This window comes from Mus caroli, unplaced genomic scaffold (assembly GCF_978045245.1).
Source record: "Mus caroli unplaced genomic scaffold, Mus_caroli_1 scaffold_6, whole genome shotgun sequence".
Lineage (NCBI taxonomy): Eukaryota > Metazoa > Chordata > Mammalia > Rodentia > Muridae > Mus > Mus caroli.
In genome coordinates this window covers 42,298,510-42,319,570 of record NW_028227261.1, presented here as the reverse complement: position 1 = coordinate 42,319,570, position 21,061 = coordinate 42,298,510, and the positions used below count along the sequence as shown (strand labels likewise).

General features: G+C 47.8%; 1 protein-coding gene across 2 annotated transcripts in view; it reads left to right on the top strand.

The window, feature by feature from the left end:
- Trabd2b (TraB domain containing 2B) overlaps nt 1–21,061 on the top strand; it is a 243,683-nt gene that overhangs the window by 26,539 nt on the left and 196,083 nt on the right. The window contains exons 1-2 of one of the 2 annotated variants that reach the window (XM_021161098.3): nt 11,105–11,759; nt 13,756–14,316. In XM_021161098.3, coding sequence (XP_021016757.1) covers nt 11,658–11,759; nt 13,756–14,316 — 663 coding nt within the window. In that variant the 5' untranslated portion in view covers nt 11,105–11,657. Of the gene's footprint in view, nt 1–11,104; nt 11,760–13,755; nt 14,317–21,061 lie in introns of those variants that run through there. The other variant, XM_029476722.2, reaches the window with a different exon arrangement.

The following is a 21,061-nucleotide window of genomic DNA, read 5'->3' as shown; positions in this document are numbered from 1 at the left end:
GAGTCATCAAAAAGGTGAGAAGAAATAAAACATCTTTTAGTAAGGCATGAAGAAAGTAGAGTCTGCTCTGTGAAGCTGCAAAGGTTACAAGCAGCAGAGACTGGTGGGGATAAGCTACAGGTGGGTGCTGGTGAAATATGTAGGTCAGCAGTGTTAAGAGCATCTACAAGAGTAGTAGGCTACCTCAGGAGGCAACAGGCTTCCCATTGCTAAATGTCTTCAGCAAAGTCCAGACAACCACGTGAGAAGATTGAAGGAAAGGGGATTCCAAACATCAATTTGGGAGTTGAGAATCCAACCTAAAGTCAGAACTGAGAAACAAATAAAAGTGTGTTTTTGATAGGATAATGAGCCTGATGGCGAAACGGGGCTTTCCACAGCCCAGAGGCTAGGCTGCAGATATAGACTGAAAGGCACCATGCAAAGGACAAAGGTTGGGCACAGACCTGTCAGACTCCCCACCACTGGATTAAGTCAAGGCCAAGCATGTAAACAGGCAGCATGCCAGTGGGCACTATGGAAACCACAAACACCATGCCTGCCATGTGTGCAACATGGTAAGGACAGTGCTTGCTGGACTTTGCTACTCACTTGGCTAATCAACAATATCCCTAGGCAAGGGTCATCTTGTCCAATCCAATCAGCAGGCCTAGGTTCTGCTCTGATGCCAACCCTTAATAGAACTTCCCAACCATAAGGTAACCATACATGCTCTTCCTGACATTTTAAAGATCAAAGTATTTCTCCCAGTAAGGGAGATACTTTGAGGTTACTTCTTCTCCTTCTCCTCCTGCTCTTCCTCCTCTTCTTCCTTCTCCTCCTCCTGCTGTTTCTACTTCTTCATATTAGCAATGATCCTAAAGCCACAGCACAGCTCTTTACAGCACACAAAGAACAAGTCATCATCCTACTCCATCCCCATAATAAACCCAGGAGCCACACATTGCTACTGTTCTGACTTCACAGATAAGGATGTTAAGCATGGGGAGATCCATCTACCAGGTTATGATGCCCTTCCTAGTCAAGAGAATTTTTTTTAATACCTATAAACTTTGATCACCATATACATGTACAAACATATATAGTCTTATAAGTGAACAAATGTATACATTTATTTAGCCATCTAAAGGTATAAATGTATCTGCACATAGTAAGGGACAAAACTGAAGGGACCTCAGCTCTCCTACTGCGATGAAACAGCGAACCCTCACCCTGCCCACTTAGGCTTCTCTGTCTCACTTGCCTGAGTTTCTACTCATGCTCTGCTGGGCCTTTACTTCTTTAAAAACAACTTTTTGGAAAGCCTCACTCTTTGGTTCTCTCCTATTATGATTATCCTCTACAAATGTGTTTCTTCTGCACCACCCTGACAGGTCCTGGAAACTCCCTTTCCCAACAGAGTCAGGAAGGCTGTACTCAGCTCTGGACACTTCTAAGCCTCATGTTGTTTCAATGGTCTTTCTCACTGTGGAGATATGTTGTGCTGGCTGGGTCCTATGTTGTTCCCCTGGGGTGTTCCTTAGGAAGAAGGGAGGTAACTTGGAAGAACTGGGCATTCAGTCTGTGTGTGTGGGCTTGGTGTAAGGCCATGAGTAAGGCTCAGTCTGTGTCAGTGTCAGGGCTGGGGTTCAGCATTGGTACAGGTGGAAGCTCAGGCCCCCTTCTGTAAGGAACAGAGATAGCTACTGCAGAGCATCCTCATCCACCCACCTGACTGCTGCACAATGCCTAGGTTTGATGCCTTCCCTCCTAACAAAGCTCAGCCATGTGTGGTCACTGGAGATTACCTCCCTCCTTTCTCTAGAACATCTCTCCAGTCTGCCCAGTAATACAACTCCCAAGACCAGTGGTTGTAAACGTTTTTCCCTTTGTACTTCATTAGTCTAAAGCTCAGTCTGTCCATTGGCCCATTTTCTTCAGCCACTCAAGCTTGACTCTGACACCAATCCAGAGAGATTTCTCATAGTGGCTACTTCTACATCTTTGCCTTTCCATTTATTCTCACATCATTTCTCTTGAGTTTTCATCTCTAAAATCCCACTAAAATGTTTACTGTTAACTTTCAGGGTCAAATATAATGGTAACTCCTGTATTTTATTGAATGCGGACATCATGTCTTTCCTCCTGTTCCTGCTCCTGCTCCTCCTCCTGCTCCTCCTCCTCCTCCTTCCTGTCTCATTGTGTCTCTATGGCTCTGTCTCTTTCTACCTCTTTCTCTGAGACAGCATAGGTCTTGCCATGTAGTATTGACATGAGTTGTCTGGTACTCACTATGTAGCTTAGACTGGCCTTAGATTTGCAGCATTCTTCCTGACTAGCCTTCTGACTGACTGCTGAGAAGACAGGTATGGAGCACAACAGCACTTAGCTTCTCTCTTCTCTCTTCTCTCTTCTCTCTCTTCTCTCTCTCTCTCTCTCTCTCTCTCTCTCTCTCTCTCTCTCTCTCTCTCTCTCTCTCTCTCTCTCTCTCTCTCTCTCTCTCTCTCATTTTAAATTTTATCTGTATGCATGCTTTGCCTTGTACATCTGTCTGCAAAAGGTCCATGCAGTGCCCAGGGAGGCCAGAAGAGGGTGTCAGATCCTCTGTCTCTTTTAAGGGATGTTTCCCTTTCAAAGTTGAAGTGAATGTGCTCCCTGGGCTTAGACCTACACTGCTTTCAGTCTGTCTGTCTGTCTGTCTGTCTGTCTGTCTGTCTGTCTGTCTGTCTGTCATCTGCCATCACCACCATCTCTAATGGGTCTAGTGTTATATCTCACCTTTGTGCAATGAGCCCTAAATGTGTCCACAGCCCTGTACACACCCCCAAGCAGCAAGATATTTCTAAGCTGCCTCCCACAACCTCCACTTGGTGGGCAGCTCATGATTAACATGACCTCAAACTGGACTGTTGGTACCTTCTCAACAAGATTCTGTTCTTTCTTCTATCTGTCTAAACTAATAAAGAAGCTGCTCAAAATAAAAACATCTAAAGCCATCAGTCCAACTCCTGCTGCCTCCGCTTATCATCTGTCACAAAATGCTGGTTACTGGCTCTAACACTGTGGGCCAGACCTGTTCCCTTCCAGTCCCACTGCAGCCATGTGGGTAAGACCCTACATTCCCCAACCTACTCCCAGCTCTGATCCTGCCCAGGCTCTTGGATCCCTCTCCTGCCACCTCAGCATCCTTCACACTGAGTTCTGAATGGACTTCTAAGATGCAAAGCAGACTACCATCTTCTTTAAATCCTCCATAACTCCTAAGTGAACACAGAATTCAAGTTTGGTACCTCACTTCATGGTCATTCTTCATGTGGCCTCCTCTCTCTGCTACATTTCTAAGAATTCTCTCCCTGATAACCATCTATCTTGGTCCCTTGACTTTCCTCCTTCTTGAACACACCACGATTCCTCCGTACTTCAGGGCCTTTGCTAAAGTCGTTCCCTTGGCTGATCAACTTCCTGTAACCTTCCCTCATGTCTTCTTCTGCCAGAACCTTCTCATCATCCGTAGCATGATGTCTGCTGATCACACTGTCTCCATTTTTATGTCATCACCTGTTTATTATAGTCCTTCTGGAAGGAGGACTGGGTGTGAGCAAGCATTCTCACTGTTTCATTTGCCAAACTGATTTCCTTGTATGTGGCCTTCATGAACAACTGGGTGTTCTGCTCTTTCCACAGAAGGCACCTTTGCTATCATGTCCTAGGTACTGAAGCTACAGACAAGTAAAACAGGAGTTCAAGTTCACGTGGAGTAGATCTAGAGCTTCAGGTCTTTTTCAAATACCGTCTGCTCCCCCACTCACTAAGTTTGTGGGTTTGGGCAAGCTTACTCCCAGACTCCAATTTTCTTATCTAAATGATGAGGATAATGGTAATATAGGATGAGAATAATGGCAGGAGGTCCCCCACAGACTTATTATGAACATGCAAGGATTACTAGATTAAAATAGTGATTGGAAGTAATTACCACACAGCAAATGCCCAATCCAAGGTAAGAATGGCTATAGAATCACATAGCTGCCCTATAAGGCAGAATTTCTCAGTACCAACAGGACTGGAATTTGTGGTACTATATTTCTAAGTGAGGTTACTCCATGTGTTGTAAGATACTTAGCATCATCCTGGTCCCATCCACAAGATGCCAGCAGCACCTTCCCAGTTATGACAACCAAATATATCTTTACAAATTACCAAATGGCCTTCAAGCAAAAAGGTTAATTGCACTGCTGAACAAGTGGGTACCATTGCCTGCTGGCATATATACCAAACTGGAAGTCTACAGAGTCTGGATAACTTGCCCAAGGCCAAAGGGGATGAAGGTGAGGTCAGGCTTCAGTCCACTCTTCTCACCCTGGAGCATGTCCTTTGCTCTTTCCCACACCCTCTCTGTACTTGTGGTCCAAGTCCCCAACCCACCCACCCCCCGACCTGGCAGCCTAGCACATTTGCAGATCCGTGCTAATTACACAGCAACGTAAAACTTTATATGTGGTTTGTTATTTTATATCCAGGAACATGGTCCTCAGCCTTCATTACATAAAGCAGCTGTGTGTATATTTGGGGTCTAAGTGCCATTTAGTGGTCAGCTTGATGGTGTATTTTGTTTCAAGCATCACATTTCCTTTTTCCCTTTCCATCCTTCAGTAGGGTCCTAAATAGAGGAATGGAGCCTCACACAGCTTAGGCTAGAGTGACAGGCAAGTCCTAAATGACAATTACTCTCTATCCTAATTAGATCGGAAGGCAGACAGCCTCGAGCAGGCATCTGTGGCGTGGGTGTACTCTCTAGTGTCTGTGTGTGCACAAGTATGTTCACAAGCCACACTGTCAACTGCCTTGCTACCTGTGCATTCCCCCTGTTTGTGTCTTGGAGGGGGATGAAGGGTTTAGCAGAGGTTTAGGCAGATGACTTTCTAACAATCAGCTGTATGACTTGAATACGTCATTGCTCCCCTCTGAGACATGTCCTCATCTTTAAAATGAGGACAAACACAGCTGGGGAAGTGGCACAGACAATAAAGTATTTACTACACAAGCAGGAGCCCCTGAGTTTAGATCCCAGCATGCCCATCAAAGCTGACAAGCCACTGTAACCCAGACACTGGGGAGGCAGAGACAGGAGGATCCCTGAACCTTGCTGGCCAACTCAGTGAAAGCTCCACCGCTTGGTCCCTCAGCTCTTTTAGCACCACCGCTTGGTCCCTAGCCAGAACACTCTCTCCTTGCTCCTCCTCCATCTTACTGCTTTCACCACTGTCCTTACCTAAAATGAAAATAAAAGTGGCTTTCCAGACCAGTTCAAATCATGTCCTCTCCAGAAAAGTGCCCTGGAACCCCTGGCTCTCACTGTGCCTGGAGTATTATGATACTGCATCACCCAGTCTTTATATGACTTTTATAATGGTGCATAAAACGCCTAATCATTATGTTTTTTCTTTATTTTAAATTCTCTTTTCTCCCTCCTGAAATACTTACTGGACAGGGTATAAATGTTCAAAGCAATGATTTAAAAACATATAGACACTGCATAATAATCACGACAGTTGAACTCAGAAGCATGCACACACACTGCTATGTGAACTACACATTATTAGATTCCCCAGAACTTACCTTGTAACTGAAACTTTGTACCTTTGACCAATCCTTGCACTTATTGCTAGAAATGTTAAACTAGTACAGCAGTTATTTAAAAAAAAAATCCTGGAAGTTTGCTTGTTTGTTTGTTTGTTTGCTTGTTTGTATAACAATGTAGCAAATCTCACATTGGAATGTGTATTCCAAACAAATGAAATCAGCTTCTCAAAAAGATCTCAATCCTGCAGTACATTGCAACAGCACTCACTGAAATCTCTCAGCGCAACTCCTACAGGTGTTTCTTGTTCAAAAGTCACAAGTAGCTGGAAGAGGGCAACTCAGTTATACCACTGAACATGTGGAGACAGGACTTGAGAGCTGAGCCATTGCTGTCCCTGAGGGCTACTCACAGGCAGCTACCCTTGCACATCTCCCCCTGGAGCCTGCACTTCAGCCACCCTCTGGGGTAGCCACAGTTTCTGCAGAGTAGAGCAGGCTTAGATTGTCTCCTCTGATGGGCAGGGTAAAACAATTTCCAACTTCCTGCTGGCACCCATAGATTCTGACCATGTCTAATTCTAATCCTCTTTCATCATCCGTCCCAATTCCCCCGATGCACCAAACTCAAACACACTCCTACTCCTATGCGCTTGCAACTCCCATGGCACTTGATGCCTTATCTTTCTTGACCAGCTCCTCTTTATTTTTTTGTTGACTGTGATTTAGGGACTGGGGTGAGGGACTCTAGGTGTCCCAGGCTGTCCTCAAACTCTCCACCCTACTGCTTCAGTTTCCTAGTGCAGAGGTTACAAGGTGTGTGAATTCCTGAGTTTTGTTTTGTTTTGTTTTGTTTTTGAACAGGGTCTCCTGAATTCATCATGTGGTCGAAGATGATCTTGAATCCCTGATTCTCACTCATCCACCTTGAAAGTGCTAAGATTTTCAGGCACTCACCACCACACCCAGTTTCCTGCTCACCCCTTAAATATTTATTTTTTCACAGATTTGATCTTAAATGAATCTCATGGGCAGCACTGATTGGACTTAGTAAGTCTAAAAACAATCACAGAAAGAGGACACGGAATCGAGAGTGAGTGGTCTTACCCCAACCTCACCTTTTTGGCAAAGATCCTTGCTGATGTGATGTTCTGTTTCCCCAAGCTCCATTTGTTTGTATCTCTGTCCTCTCTACTGGGTGGCAAGCTCCCTGAGGGCTAAATCTGAGTCGGATTCCTCTGTATCCAAGATTTCCCTACTGAACTGAGCAGATATAGTGTTAGTTTTAATGAATGCCATTCTGCTCAGTAACTCTGATCCCTTCCTACACTTCTTTTTCTACTTCAGTGACAGAGTGCCCTTTGCCCAGTCATCTCAGTGTCTGCATTTTTTCAGGTGCTTTCTCTCACTCTAGACTGTTTTTAACACTGCCTGTCTCTGCCTAATTCTCCAGTCCTCTTCCTTTCTCCCGAATCCCAGATACAACCATGTTCTTCATTCATCAAGGATTAACTTCCAAAGGCTGAGGTTAGAGAACACGGAGCCTGGGGTCAGGAGATACACGCAGGCTATAGGAGCTTGAAGTCAGAATATTGGGATGGCCACTTCCTTTGAGCCAGAGGCTAAGTTCCTCCTCTCTCACCCTGGAAGGGGCACCTATCAACAGAGCAGGGCTCCTGAGGCCAACTTTGTTGGTTTAGTTACGCTACAAGGCTTCTGCTCCTGCCCCTGCTGTTACAGCCTACAGATTCCTGGTACCAATCTGATTGAACAACTTAATTAAGATGCAATAAAAGAAAAGTGGTCCGGATATGCCCTGAGGCAGAGCACTCTAGAGTCTGCAGCCACTGCCTCCTCTTGAGCCCTTTCTCGCCCTGCCTAAATGCCCCAAACTGGCAATGACCCTAAAAAAAGAACTTTAGTGTTCAGTAGAGAGGCCCTTAAGGGTTTGTCACTTCACCAGCATAAACAAGCTGTAGGTCACCTCGGTTCATTGTCAGGTCCAGAGAAGATGTCCAAGTGCCCTAGTCTCTAGGATTTAGGACTTAGCGCAACCCAGGGCTTATCTCACACGACCAAATGGGAGGGGGGAAATGCCTTAAACTCCACACTGAAACTGAGGTGAAGAGATAGCTCAATGGCTAAGAGAGCATGCTCTTCTCTTGCAGAGGAGTTGAGTTCACATCAGCTCTTGCACCCATGTCACTGGAAACTCCAGCTCCAGGGAACACAACACCCTCTCTTGGCCTTCATGGGAACCTACATTACATGTGGCAGACACACAGATACTCAATCATAAATAGAAATAAACTCTTTAAAAACACATTGAAACCCATAGTCTTGTTTATTGTTTTGGGTAGCAGCTTCAGAAAACACAATTCACATACTATGCACCTATTTAAACTGTTTTATTTTCTTTTAGTTTGTTCACAGTTAGGTAATCATCACTTTTTGATTTTTTTTTTACTACTTGCCCCCCAAACCCCAACATTTCTTTGGTATGGTCCCTCCATCTCCTTATCTAGCCTTGTTCTGGGTGATCACTATCCTGCTTTTTGCCTCTGTACATATGCTCACTTCAGTGCTTTCTGAAGTCAAATAATATTTTAACTTGAATATGACTCTTTTTTTAAAAAAAATGTATGTCCTCCAAGTGTATAGCCTGATGTGTTGACACACCATGGTTGGCTTCCCACTCACTCACTCACTCTCTAGCTGATGGACAGTTAGTTGGGTTGTTTCTACACTCTGGCTACTGTGAAGAACACTTTAATGCATAGAGATTTGTGTTGATGTATGTTTTCAATTCCCTTGCATTGACACATTGATTTGCTCTCAGGTCTCATTAACAGTGTCAGTGCCTAAGGCAGTATCACACACATCGAGTCACTGAAAAACAGTGAAGCCAGGAAGAGGTCCTAAGAAGAAAGACTCCAAGAGGCTGTGGTCTACGCTTGCTGACTGCCCTACATGACATAGTAAATGAGGAAGTTACAGCAGTTATCTCTGACAGTTAGCTGCCAAAACCTTTATCATTTTAGGGGAAAAGACATGATCTGAGAGAACTTTTATTTGAAACACAGGGGGAAGGTATGAAAAACTACTAACTCATAGTCACACATACCATCACTTTAAGTTTGATCTGGTCTGTTTTGTATTCCCTATCTGCCATCTTCTAATTCCCCAGTAAAGACCATGTTCCTATCTCTCTGTAGAAGCAGACTCTCACTCTAACCAACTCACTGCTCTTTCCAAGCAGATGGGTGGCTTTAGGGGGAAAGGGGCTGAGTCAGGGCAGTATCTCTCAAGAACTTCTCTTTCTTTGTCATGGCTGCAGGTCTCAGAGCCCTGTGTGTGAGACAGAGCTACTACATTATGCCCTGGTGCCCTGTTTTCTGGGCACTCTGGTGTGCTTAGCATCTGTCACCAAGTAGGTATGTGGGATAAGAGGCTGAGCAGAACAAATTGCTCCTCATATCTAGCAGTTTGAACTGTAGGCAATTGCAAAGAAAAGAGTGGAAATTTCACAGCCGCCTCTGGTGCTTACATCCTTCTCTTTTACTCCGGTTCTTAGTGGCTCACATTCTAGGCTCAGAGAGGCAAGTCGTTCTGCCTCATGCACACTTTGAGCCTTCCTTCCTCTAGTGGTTCCATGTGCAACTGAGGCAAAAGTGGAGAGAGGGGAGGAGGGCCCTTAGCTGGGAGCTAAGGGGCCTAGGATCAGGCCTTGGCTCCCACTGGCCACTCTGCCTCTACTTTGTTCCCTCAATCATGAGCCCTGTAAGTAAAGATATGCCCTAGCCACTTGCAACTTTGAATCTTGGAGTATCTTCCCATGGCTGTATACATACAAAGACATGCTCTCAGGCCTGGCGTGATGACGCAGGTTCTGGCCACCTGCTTTCTGTAGGCAGTCCCTTGAAGGCCCTTTTCTCCCACTTTTATACCTTGGCACCAGGTGATCCATCTGCTTCACTCTCTTCTTCCTCTTCCTCTTCCTCTTCCTCCTTCTCCTCTTCCGCCTCTTCCTCCTCCTCCTCCTCCTCCTCCTCCTCCTCTTCTTCTTCTTCTTCTTCTTCTTCTTCTTCTTCTTCTTCTTCTTCTTCTTTTCTTCTTCTTCTTCTTCTTCTTCTTCTTCTTCTTCTTCTTCTTCTTCTTCTTCTTCTTCTTCTTCTTCTTCTTCTTTTTTTTTTTTTGAGACAGGGTTTCTCTGTATAGCCCTGGCTGTCCTGGAACTCACTTTGTAGACCAGGCTGCCCTCTGCCTCCTGAGTGCTGCTGGGATTAAAGGCATGCGCCACCACACCCAGCTGCTTCACTCCCTTCTATTAGCTACTGCTGATTTAAAGATCTTAAAGATCACCTCCTAGGGCTTTGCCCTGACTCCAGGAGCCCTCTGATATACCTCATAGTGCCTACCCATAGCCTGTCCTGCTGACTGCTTATGCTCACTAGGCCTCGGAGATGTGCTCTGAGAAACTCACCCATGTCCCCAAATTTGTCCTAGCCTGACTTCCACCTCTTAGCCCGAGGTCCATTGAGCCTGCCTCAGGAACCCTTCCTCTGCCTGCCTTTTCTTGGTCTTCTGCTATGATTGTATTTTAATTGTCTACTTGCATATCTCATCATGTCTGTCAGCTATAGACTTCTGATAATATCACACAATTTATCTTTAACCTCCAATATCAGGATAGAGTCTTAGCAAATCTTGTTTAACAACAGCGGTGTGCGTGTGTGTACACCCAGAGAAACAGACAGGAGAATGACTGGCTGAATGGAGCTTCCAAGGAATTCTAATTGTTTTATGTTCTTTAGACATGTTTTAATTTAATGTAGTGGGTCTTTGCAGAGTGCCTAGGAACACATATGGCAGTGTTAGGCACAGCAGCATGACAAAATGTTGTAAGCAAATACCACGTTCTCTGGATTTCCAGTGACCGTCTCATTCTCCGATATACCTCGAGTGCCTACACAAATCCTGTCCTGCTAACTGCTTACTCTCGCCAGGCCTCGCAGATGTGCTCTGAGAAACTGGTCCGAGTCCCCAGATTTGTCTCAGCCTGACCATTGGACTTCCACCTTAACCCAAGGTCCACTGAGCCAGACGCCCTCTGGCGGTGGCGCTCAGGAGCTACATCCCGGCGCAGAGCTGGAGAGAGGAAAGGAGAGGGAGGAGGGAGGAGGCGCAGGCAGGGGAGGAGAGGAAAAAGTTGCGCTGGGAAGTTTGGAAAGTTGGGAAGTGGCTGCTGCGGGCTTCGCCTCCCTCCGCGCGCGTGCGAGGGAACGAGCGAGAGAGCGAGCGCGGAGCCAGCGAGCGCCTGCCATGCCCGGCAGACCCCGCCTCGCCGCGCCCGGGCGCCGAGCTCGCTCCGACTCCCTGCGGCCCGGCCCGGCCCGGCCCGCCGCGGCCCCGGCCCCCCGCCCCCCGCGCCGGGTCCTCCCCTCCCCCGCCCGGCGGCCCCAGCCCCCCGCCCGGCCCGGCTCCGCGCCGCTCTCCCGCCCTCCTCTCTCCCTCCCTCCCGGCCGCGGAGCAGCATGGCGGAGCCCGGGCAGCGGCCGCGCGGCCGCCCGCCGCCCCTCTGAGCCGGGCTCGGGGGCAGCCCGGCACCTCAGAGCAGACCCCCGCCCCGCCGCGCCCTCTGCCGCACTTGTCCCACTGCGCGCCCCCTGGAGCGCCGCGCACCCCTGGGACCCTTGCGCGCCCCGGGTGCCCAGCATAACCCGAGTTCCCCCGCTCACCCTGGAATCTCAGGACTGCCCCAGGAGCCCCGCGTACCCCTGGACCCTGACGCGGCTCCGGGACCCCCACGCGCTCTAGGACCCCTGCGCGCTCTCAGAATTCCGGGGCTCGGCCAACCCGGCTGCGCGCCCTGGTGAGGGGCCCCGCCCCAGAGGATCCCCCTCTTCCAACAGACCGGAGCCCCGCCCCAGAGGGACCCCCAGGTCCGACAGGGACATCCAGCCACGCCCCAGCGGGCTCCCAGCATCTCGCGCCTGGAGCCCTGTGCTCCAGAAGATCCTCGGTGCCCAGCTGGGGGCTCCCCGCCCTGCTGAGGGGGCGCTGCCCAAGAGGGTCCCCCGCGTCCCGCGGGCCCCGGCAGGATGCACGCCGCCCTGGCGGGGCCGCTGCTAGCCGCCCTCCTTGCCACCGCCCGCGCCCGCCCGCAACCCCCCGACGGAGGACAGTGCCGGCCGCCTGGAACGGTGAGCGAGCACCAGCCCTGCCACTCTCCCGCCTGCCTGGACACTCCAGCCTGAGGGGCCAGGGTTTGGGACCAGCCTTCTCCATTCAGCCCACTCGCTCCATCTCCGCCCTCTGGGCACAGCCTGGGCTCCCTTCCCTAGCATCTGTCCTCCCGGGCTCCAAGTCTGAGCCTAGCCCAGATGGTTCCTTCTCCACTTGCGGACAGTTTCCCCTAGACTTTTGGTCTTGATTGGATGGATCCCCTCTCTGTGTCCGCTTCTGACTCTCCTGTCTTTTATCCTACCTTTACCCTTTGGTTGCCTTCTGACTTCATCTTCCCAACACCTAGTACCCTTTTCTACACCCTGACTTCCAACCGTTTCGCTGTTCATTCACACAGTGCCCCAGGCCAGGCTTCCCTCCCTCTCCTTGACCCTTTTTCTGACCTAAGGCTGGATCCTCCAACCCTGGTGCTCATTCTCACTCCTCTCCCTCTGTACCCCAGACCCTACCCAGTACCTATTGTCCCAAATGACCCTGTTTCCTGAAAAGGGGTAAGATATCATAGGAGAGAAACGGAAATGACAGGATGAACTTGCTTGTCTAATATTTTCCTAAGGGCACCAAGTAATTATTGCTTCTCCCAACTTTCCTCCCCAAACCCGGCATCTCTTGATTTTTTTCCTGCAATGCCCTTATCTTCAGATATAGATTAATGTGTTGGCGATCATCCTGAACTAGATGCCAGTAGACCAGAACACTGTTGCAGGGTCTTCCTGTGCTACCCTATTAGCAGGGCATAGGTTGGCCTTGGGCAAGGTGCACAGCTAGCAGTCTGCCTTGTGCAAGAAAGCAGCTGGATAGCTGGTAGGCACTGTCTATTGTGCATTCACATTTATAAGGTTTGTTGGTAAACTATGGTTCTGTTTCCACTACCCACAATAAATACTTTTCATTTGTGCCAGAATCAGGGAGGAATATGTTATGAGTTGACCTAAAGTTTGCTAAGTGGTCAGTGGTCACTCTGGGGACTTTTGTAGATAGAAACTGACTTTGCTTGGGAGATAGTCCCCTACTCCTGTTTCTTTCCAAATTCTAATTGATACTGGAAAAAACAGCCCTGGTATTTGGGCCCCCACTCAAGGCACACAACCATAGTGTGTGCCTAGGTCACAGACAAAGACAGACTTGGAGAGCTAGGTACACTTTTTTGGTGGGGGAAGTTTAGAAAGCACCCAGAATATGTATACTTCCTGGGGTTAATTCTATGAAATCCTCTCCTCCCACACCAGCAACTGAGACTTGCTTTGGCTTTGCAAGATTTTAAAACACTTTCTCACCTATGGTCTCAGTGAGTGGAGCAAAGTAGCTAACACCCGTGACCTGCCCTCCGAGAAGAAAGCCTTACCCACCCGATGAATGGGAAGGAGCTGCTGAAATAGGTGTGCTATTTTTAATAGGTGTTCTGCTTTCAGAGTACTCTTGGCATGTGTCTTCTAATGGCTGTATTTAAAAGTTATATGACTTCCTCTTTTCTTGCCAGAGCAGGACTCTTGGTCCCCCCTCTCCCCACCCTACACATGAAACACCCTGGTGAAGGTTTGGCTTGGCCAAGCATGAATGTTCTCAGGTGGTGTGGCAGCCCTTGGCTTTCACAGTGAAAGCTAGTCATAAAGAGAGCCTCCTTTCGTTGCCCACTTCCTCCGTGCCTGGCACCACTCTGAGGGCTTCAGATATGTATGTTCTGTTTTTCACTCCTACCAATAACTCCCATTCTCACCCCCATTTTGCAGAAGAGGAAACTGAGTCTGGGAAGTAGAATGATGTACTGCAAATTATTCAACTAAGAAAGGACAAAGCCAGCATTTGAATGTGGAACTTTTAGCTTGGAAAGCCCTTGCCAGCGGGCCTCTGCCTTCTGGCCCCATCTACCCCCTGCCATCTCTCAGTGCCAACCCTGGCTCTGCCCTGCTGCCTTTGGCCTCACTGATCTGCCTCTCTTCTCTCTCCTTGTAGCAGAGGGACCTGAACTCCTTCCTGTGGACTATTCGGCGCCATCCTCCAGCCTACTTGTTTGGCACCATCCACGTTCCCTATACCCGAGTCTGGGACTTCATCCCTGATAATTCCAAAGCAGCCTTCCAGGCCAGCACTCACGTCTACTTTGAGTTGGATCTGACAGATCCCTATACCATCTCAGCCCTGGCCAGTTGCCAGCTGCTGCCCCATGGGGAGAACCTGCAGGACGTGTTGCCAAGGGAGCTCTACTGGCGCCTGAAGCGCCACCTGGACTATGTGAAGCTGATGATCCCCTCCTGGATGACGCCAGCACAACGAGGCAAGGGGCTGTATGCTGACTACCTGTTCAATGCCATTGCTGGTAACTGGGAGCGCAAGAGGCCCGTGTGGGTGATGCTCATGGTGAACTCCCTCACGGAGACAGATGTGCGCTCCCGAGGTGTGCCTGTGCTGGACCTCTACCTGGCCCAGCAGGCTGAGAAGATGAAGAAGAGCACAGGGGCTGTGGAGCGGGTTGAGGAGCAGTGTCATCCTCTCAATGGGCTCAACTTCTCCCAGGTAAGAACCCACTCGCCAGCCTAGCTAGTGGTTGATCCCCAGTGTCTTGGTCTTAGTCTCTAATCTTTGTCATGCTCCAGCAGACAGCCAGAGTCAGGTCCCATCCTCCCTGTCTCTTACCCCAAGCAAAAGTATCTCTCTGGTCCTGAATAGCACTGGGCGGCTCTATTAGGGTCAGGGGAAACTACTATGTGCCAGAGTTTGGGTGTTTCTTTCCATTTCAGTGGTTCCCTGTTGGGGATATCCACTCTCCACCTGCTGTGCTTGCCTGAGCAGAAAGAATTTCCCTGGGAGCATCAGAGTGATTCAAAACAGAAGGAGGGAGTTGCCCATTTGCAGCAGTCTTCCCCAGGCCCTGGGGTTTCAGAGAACAAGGCTGTCCTGAGGCTGCTTGGATACACACCTGTGGGTGTGTTTATAGAGACTGCATAGAGGTGGAAGGCATGGTGCCTAGACTGTGCTGTCAAGGAAGGTTTTGTGGACTTGGCCTCCACCAGCACTGCTTTGCTGATTAACACTAAGTTCTGCATGGTTCCCTGGGCCTTTGCTAAGGCTCTGTGACTCTGGAGCTGCCTCCCTAAGACTGGGGGAACTTCCAGTCAGCAAGGAGAGTCTGTGGGTTATAATTTCAGAGAAATGTGTTTTCTGAAGTTTGGCAGTTCTGATTTCTGAACCTAGGGAGTAAGGGAGAAAGGAGTGGCTTAAGAGGTTTAAAGTCTCTGGCTGTCAGAGACCTGATTCAGCTAAATTCATTAAAAGCCTGTCCCCATGGGCAGAGGTCATTCACAACTCACTAGTCCCAAACTCAACTCTGAGGCCCTGGGAACAATAAGTTCACATCTGTGCCTAGAGAACGGAGCTGTCAAACCACGATGGGAGCTCCAGGACTTGGGACTCCTACAAGGAGGCCCAGTATAGGTTGATGCTCCAAGCAAAGTGTGGTCTCATGACATGTGTGGTCATCATTAAGGAGATAGACTCATAAAAAGACTGGACCCCAGACTCTATCCCTGGAATCAGACCCAATTGCTCCAGAGATGTTGCAAGTGCGTCACCAGGGAACTGCTGTTGAAGCCAATCCCCCTTCCGAGATCTCTGGCCTTTGTTTTTCCAGGGGAAATGCAATATTGTCCCCAGGGAGGTAAGAAGCCAGATTGATTTGCCGGCCAAATGAAAGGCTGGTTTGTGAGTTCTCCTGCTGGCTCTCCCATAATTGTGGAGTCCTTACCCAGAGGGCCCGGTGGCAGGAATATTGGGGCAGTTAGTCACGCCCCGCAGGGTTCTGACTATGCCTGCCTCCATCTCCACGGGGAAAATCCTGTGTATTCTCTGCCCCAGCGCCAAGCCCTCTGAACAGAGCGGCACTTTGCTTCTGAAGTGACTTTCCCCTTGCCAGCCTCGTGAGCTGATATTATCTGTGGCAGAGGGGCCCCAGCACTCACCGCCCATCTCATTTTGGAGGCAGTTTTGTGGGAGGCCTCTCTGCCCATAGTCCTCATGTCTAGCCCCCAAAGATATCTATTTTAGGTTTGGGAGGTGAGGGATCCACTATCACTCTCTTTGTACCAACCACAGGGGAACCTGACAAGGGCTGAAGGAAGTATTGGAGCTCTCTGGTTAAACAGTCCCTGGCTTTAATCTGTCTCTCTTAAAACAACAAAACTATCTTTCTTCGGGAGTCTGGAAACACTGCTGTTCAACCAAATGACGGCTCTGGTGGGTTGAAAACATTTGCTGCGAAGTGTGTGAGCGTATGTTTTAGGAAAAGTTACTGAGAACCGTTCATCGGCCAGCGAGGAGCCTGCTGACAGTCTCCAAAGCCTATGTTTGAAGATCAAACAGACTCCAGTTTCTGTTGCAAAAACACTCCCACCCCACCACCAGCCTGGGCCCGCTCTTCAAATTGTTGGGTCCAGCTTCTTGAAAGGGATGTAACAAACAAGTCTCAGGCAAAAGAAAACAGGAGTCCACTCCTCTCCTAATCTGCACACCCTTCACCACCTGCCCAAGAGCCTGACGGCACCAATTTGTCCTCATATCATCTTGGAGGGAGGTGATGAAACCCCTCCTTCATCCTCTTGGGCAGCCATGGGCGAACTGTGAAGAGAGGGAATCCAGAGCCTGGGCAGATGGGGTTGGTAGGGATCTCCAACCTGAAAGTCAGAAATGCAACTGCCCTCTCAGTAAAATTGTATGCATGCATGCACAGTTTGATATGAACATCTGTGATGCGTTATTGGGCTGAAATATCTGTTATGTGCATCAGATTTTTATTTTTTCTTTCCTTGAAGCATTACTGTTATTGCAAAATCGGGGGGTGGGCAGTGAGCAAGGAAGATGGGAGGAAACGCTTCAAAGACAGCTTTAATGCTAAAGCCTGAGATTTCAGTTTTAATTTTATGTATTTTTTAAGGGTAAAAATATGCATTTTGCTTACTAAGTAGAGAACAAAGTTTAAATTGGACTTATGGGGCCAGAGGATGGGGGAAGCTTGGGAAGCTGGTAACTGCTCAGCTCGCAGGAAGAGCAAGCAGGTCTAGTGAGAGGTTTTGACCTTTGATTTAAAAAATAAACTCAAGGTGCTAGATTCAGTATCACTAAGATTCTACCATGTGACCTTGGACAAGTCAGTTCCTCTCCTTGGGCTCAGTTCACCCTGCCTGTGAAATCAGACACCAGGATTAGGTCATCTTTCATGCCCCTTCCAGCCCTGACATTCCATGGGACCATTCTAATCAATTGCACGTGCCAGGCACCCAGCAGGAGGCTCCATGTGCATTTCCATCTCATTGAATTCTCCCTGTAACCCCTTGGCTTTCTAAGGTGGGCACCGAGTATGGTTGAATGACTTGCCCAAGGCCACATGGCTAATAAAGAACAGAGCCAGTCTGTGAGACTCTAAATGACTGAAGAACTTCCTATATGTGGTTTCTGTTCTTGGCAGGGAGTCTTAGTGGGCTTCAGGGCAGGGGATAAAGAGAGCTACATGAGAAGTGGGCATGCCTGTCTTTCAGCAGCCATATCCACTGTCCAACTGGTGCTAGACAACATGAAGCTGGACTGTGTAAAGGATGGGGGAGAGAGAACACAGTTCCATAACTGCAGCTCTCCAGGAGGCCGAGGCAGGAGATCACAAGTTCAAGCCTACCTGAACAGCAGAGTGAGTTCATGGAAAGGCAACTTAGTGAGACCTTGTCTCAAAATGCAAAGTAGAAAGATGGTTAGCTCAGTGATAAGTACTTACTGGATATAGAGCACTAGACACTGATTCAATCTCTAGTACTACAGAAAGTATGAAGGTGGCAAGCCCCTCCTTTTGGAAGCCTGGGGTGTTTAAACCTTTAGGCCAGATCTTATGACAGTCTTAGGACCTGGAGATCCTTATCAGCTTTGCTTGCTTTTTCCAGGGACTGATACTTGTTGCCACTACCCTCTCTGGGGCAGTGGTTCTCAACCTGTGGGTGGTGATCCCTTTGACAAACCTGTAACTCCAAAAAGTTTTAATTAAGATTCTTAACAGCAAAGTTGCAGTTATAAAGTAGCAACAAAAATGATTTTATGGTTGGGGGTCACCACAACGTGAGGAACTGTATTACAGAGTCGCAGCATCAAGGTGGGACTTTCAGTCCTTCCTCTTCTGTCCACTCTCACTGTATGGTGGAGACACTGACTGAGAACACTCTGAGTTAAGTGGTCTTTCTAGATTTGGTGAGAGAAGAAGGATCGCACTGCTCTGTCCACTGCTGGGTTTGACCATCATGCCCTGGCACTATCTGGTGTCTGAAAGCCATAATTGGAGTCTGCTGAAAGTGCACAAAATATTTGTGAAATTCTTCAATCTCTTCCTCAACGAGTTAGAAATCACAGAATCAATTGCTGAGCTCTATCTCTGTGCTGGGTGTAACATTGGACCTCAAAGTCCCTAGGGAAGTGCTAAAAGCTTTATTGTCATATCTACTGTAAAGACAATAAGCTGAGCCTTGAAAAAGTTGGGTCATTGGCTTGGTTACATACACAGGACCAGGGGATCAAGAACATCCATTGCTAAAACCTATACTCTTTAATCTACAAGGTGGTTTGATTTTGTTTTGTTTTGTTTTTCATAGCTCATGATATTATCTGGTGAATATATATATGTGTGTGTGTGTGTATGTATATATGCATGTATAGATATATATGTGTGGTATATCAATATGGATAAAGTGAAATATAAAATACAAAAAGAAAAAATAATTTAAAAGTACTAAAGCTTTCTCCCTCTGGCTTAAAAATTAAATCTTAACATATTCCAGTATGGGAGTTCCCAAAGATGCTCTGGGTATCTTCTCCCAAAAGTTCGTCTCCAGCTTCCCACGAAACTACTGTGAAGATAGCCCTCTAATTTAAGCTAAGCCTGTAGAGTTGAATACTAAATGGTCTTCTGAGTTTACATATAGTCAGAGCTTCTGTATATGTGTCTGGTTAATTAGTAGATTAAAAAGTGCATTCTAGATATTTTCACAATGAATGATAACTGATGGCCAGCAGCTATGATATGCATCTTTTATTCTCTTCTATAACCCAGCATGGGTGAGAAAATGAATGTATAAAGGAAGGTTGCATAAATCACAGCAACAGGCCTCCTTTTGTAAACTTCAACAGCTTCATTTCATCCTGTAGGGACACAAAATAGCAAAATCATCAAGTGAGTTGTTCTGGTCCCTAAGAGATACAACAAAACATCTTACACTAAGTTGTTCATGATTCTAGAGGCTTTGAGGTTGAAGATCAAGGTATTCAATATGTGATGAAGGCCTGTGCTTCATAGATGGAACTTCTGTGGTGACATAGATAAAACCACATGGTGATAAGGGACAAGAGAGAATGGTGACTTTCCTTGGGCCTCTTTATTAGGTCAGTAATTTGCAAGGCTCTGTCACCACGACTCAATCTCTATCAGTCAGAGCCCTATCATCACTCCAGGGGTTAGGTGTAAGCATGTAAATTTTGGAGAGACACAGACATTCAATACATATAGTATGGGGAGTTCTGATTCAAAGCATGCCTTTTCTACCTTGCCAATGATGTCAGACTAGTCACTTTCCTTCCACGAGCCTATGTTATCTCTTTTTTCCCCCATCACTGTATTGAGCTAGGCACTTTCCAGTGCCAACTCTGTTCTGCCTTCTGTAATCCTCATGTCTGTCTCCATACCTTGGAGGGTCTGAGCCAACCCACACCACAACTTTAAGCTTGACTTATCCATCTTTGGCAGCTTATCCTTGGCTGACCATGGCCAATGCTTACCTGTCAGGAAGCTGGCTGGTTCCTGGGAGTGGATGTGGGTAATCTTGCTGCAAGTCTGTAGAGCAGAGAGACCCTCTTAGCCTGTTGTGGCACAGTCTGCTTGACCCCTGCCCAGGCTTGATTCTCTTCTTCATTAAGGTTCACCACTCTTTTCTCTTTTCTTTTTTTCTCTCTCTTTTTTCTTCCTTCCTTCCTTCCTTCCTTCCTTCCTTCCTTCCTTCCTTCCTTCCTTCCTTTCTTTCTTTCTTTCTTTCTTTCTTTCCTTCTTTCTTTCTTTCTTCTTTTTTTTCTCGTTAACTTGAGCAGCCACAGTGCAGTGCAGTGAAGGATCTGGGCCAGAGACCTGGAAATGAATGGCATAGAGTTTGCCTGCTGAGAACTCATTCCTGCAAGTGTGCATTGCTTTTGTACCCTGAGAGGTGGGTGTTACTAGTCCTGCTTTACGGTAGGAACTCAGCCCCATAGTATCTGAATTTTAGTGGTTCCTATGTCCTGGTTCTTCCTCCTTCATAATGAGACCCTGCTCTTCCTTCTGCTCCCTGTCACATGTCCAAGCTTTCAGAACCAGTCACTAACTCTCAGATTTTCCAAAAATGCCCATTCTCAAGGGCTGGGGCTTCTGTGGCAGGCAACCCTCCAGTCCACATTGCTGGGCCCCTCAGCTTACCTTCCATGAGACCTGAGTGCTCACTTGTGGGTGGAGGAAATAAACGTGGGCCATGGAAGCTGGGCACTCAGGGTAGACCTCAGGGCACACTGTCTTGTCTCTGACATCCTTAATCAGGGGGTAGATTCAGCACAGCCTGCTCTCGGGTGGCTCACTGTAGCTCTAGAATCGGGCCTGCAAGACAGGATTTCCTATACTTCAGCCCACCACTCCCGCTGTGCCTTCCACTCACAGCCCAGGAGCTGTTCTGGAACTTCACATGGGGAGGCTGTTCCTCTGTTAACACAGCTTCATAGGTATACATGGATTGCTTCTGGGTCCAAGTGGAGATTTGCAAAAGGTCCCAATGACACTGAAGGCTCCATATGTCTCATCTCTGTGACCTGATTAACGAAAACCTTGATCTCTATGTCTTATCTGAATGGGGGCCTGAGAATCAGGTGGCAGACGCAGAAGCAGAAACACAGGACAGCTTAGGCACCTCCATCAAAGGGCAATGAGTTCCCAAAGCTGAAGGTGATGAAGCTTGAATCATAAACTCACAGTAAAACTTCCAGGCTCAGGATTTCTCTACCCAGGAGCCCAAACTCTGAGGCTCAGAAAAGCAAAGAATGGTGAAATCTTAGACCCTTCAGCTCTGAGACATTTTTGGACCGGAAGAATCTTCACGTCATGAAATCCTAGCCTCGGAGCTTTGAAGCATTTTCAGCTCATCAACACAGACTTCTAAAATCTTGGAGTTGGAAGGGGCCATTTCTCAAGAATTCCAAGAAGCCCCATCTGCAAGCACGT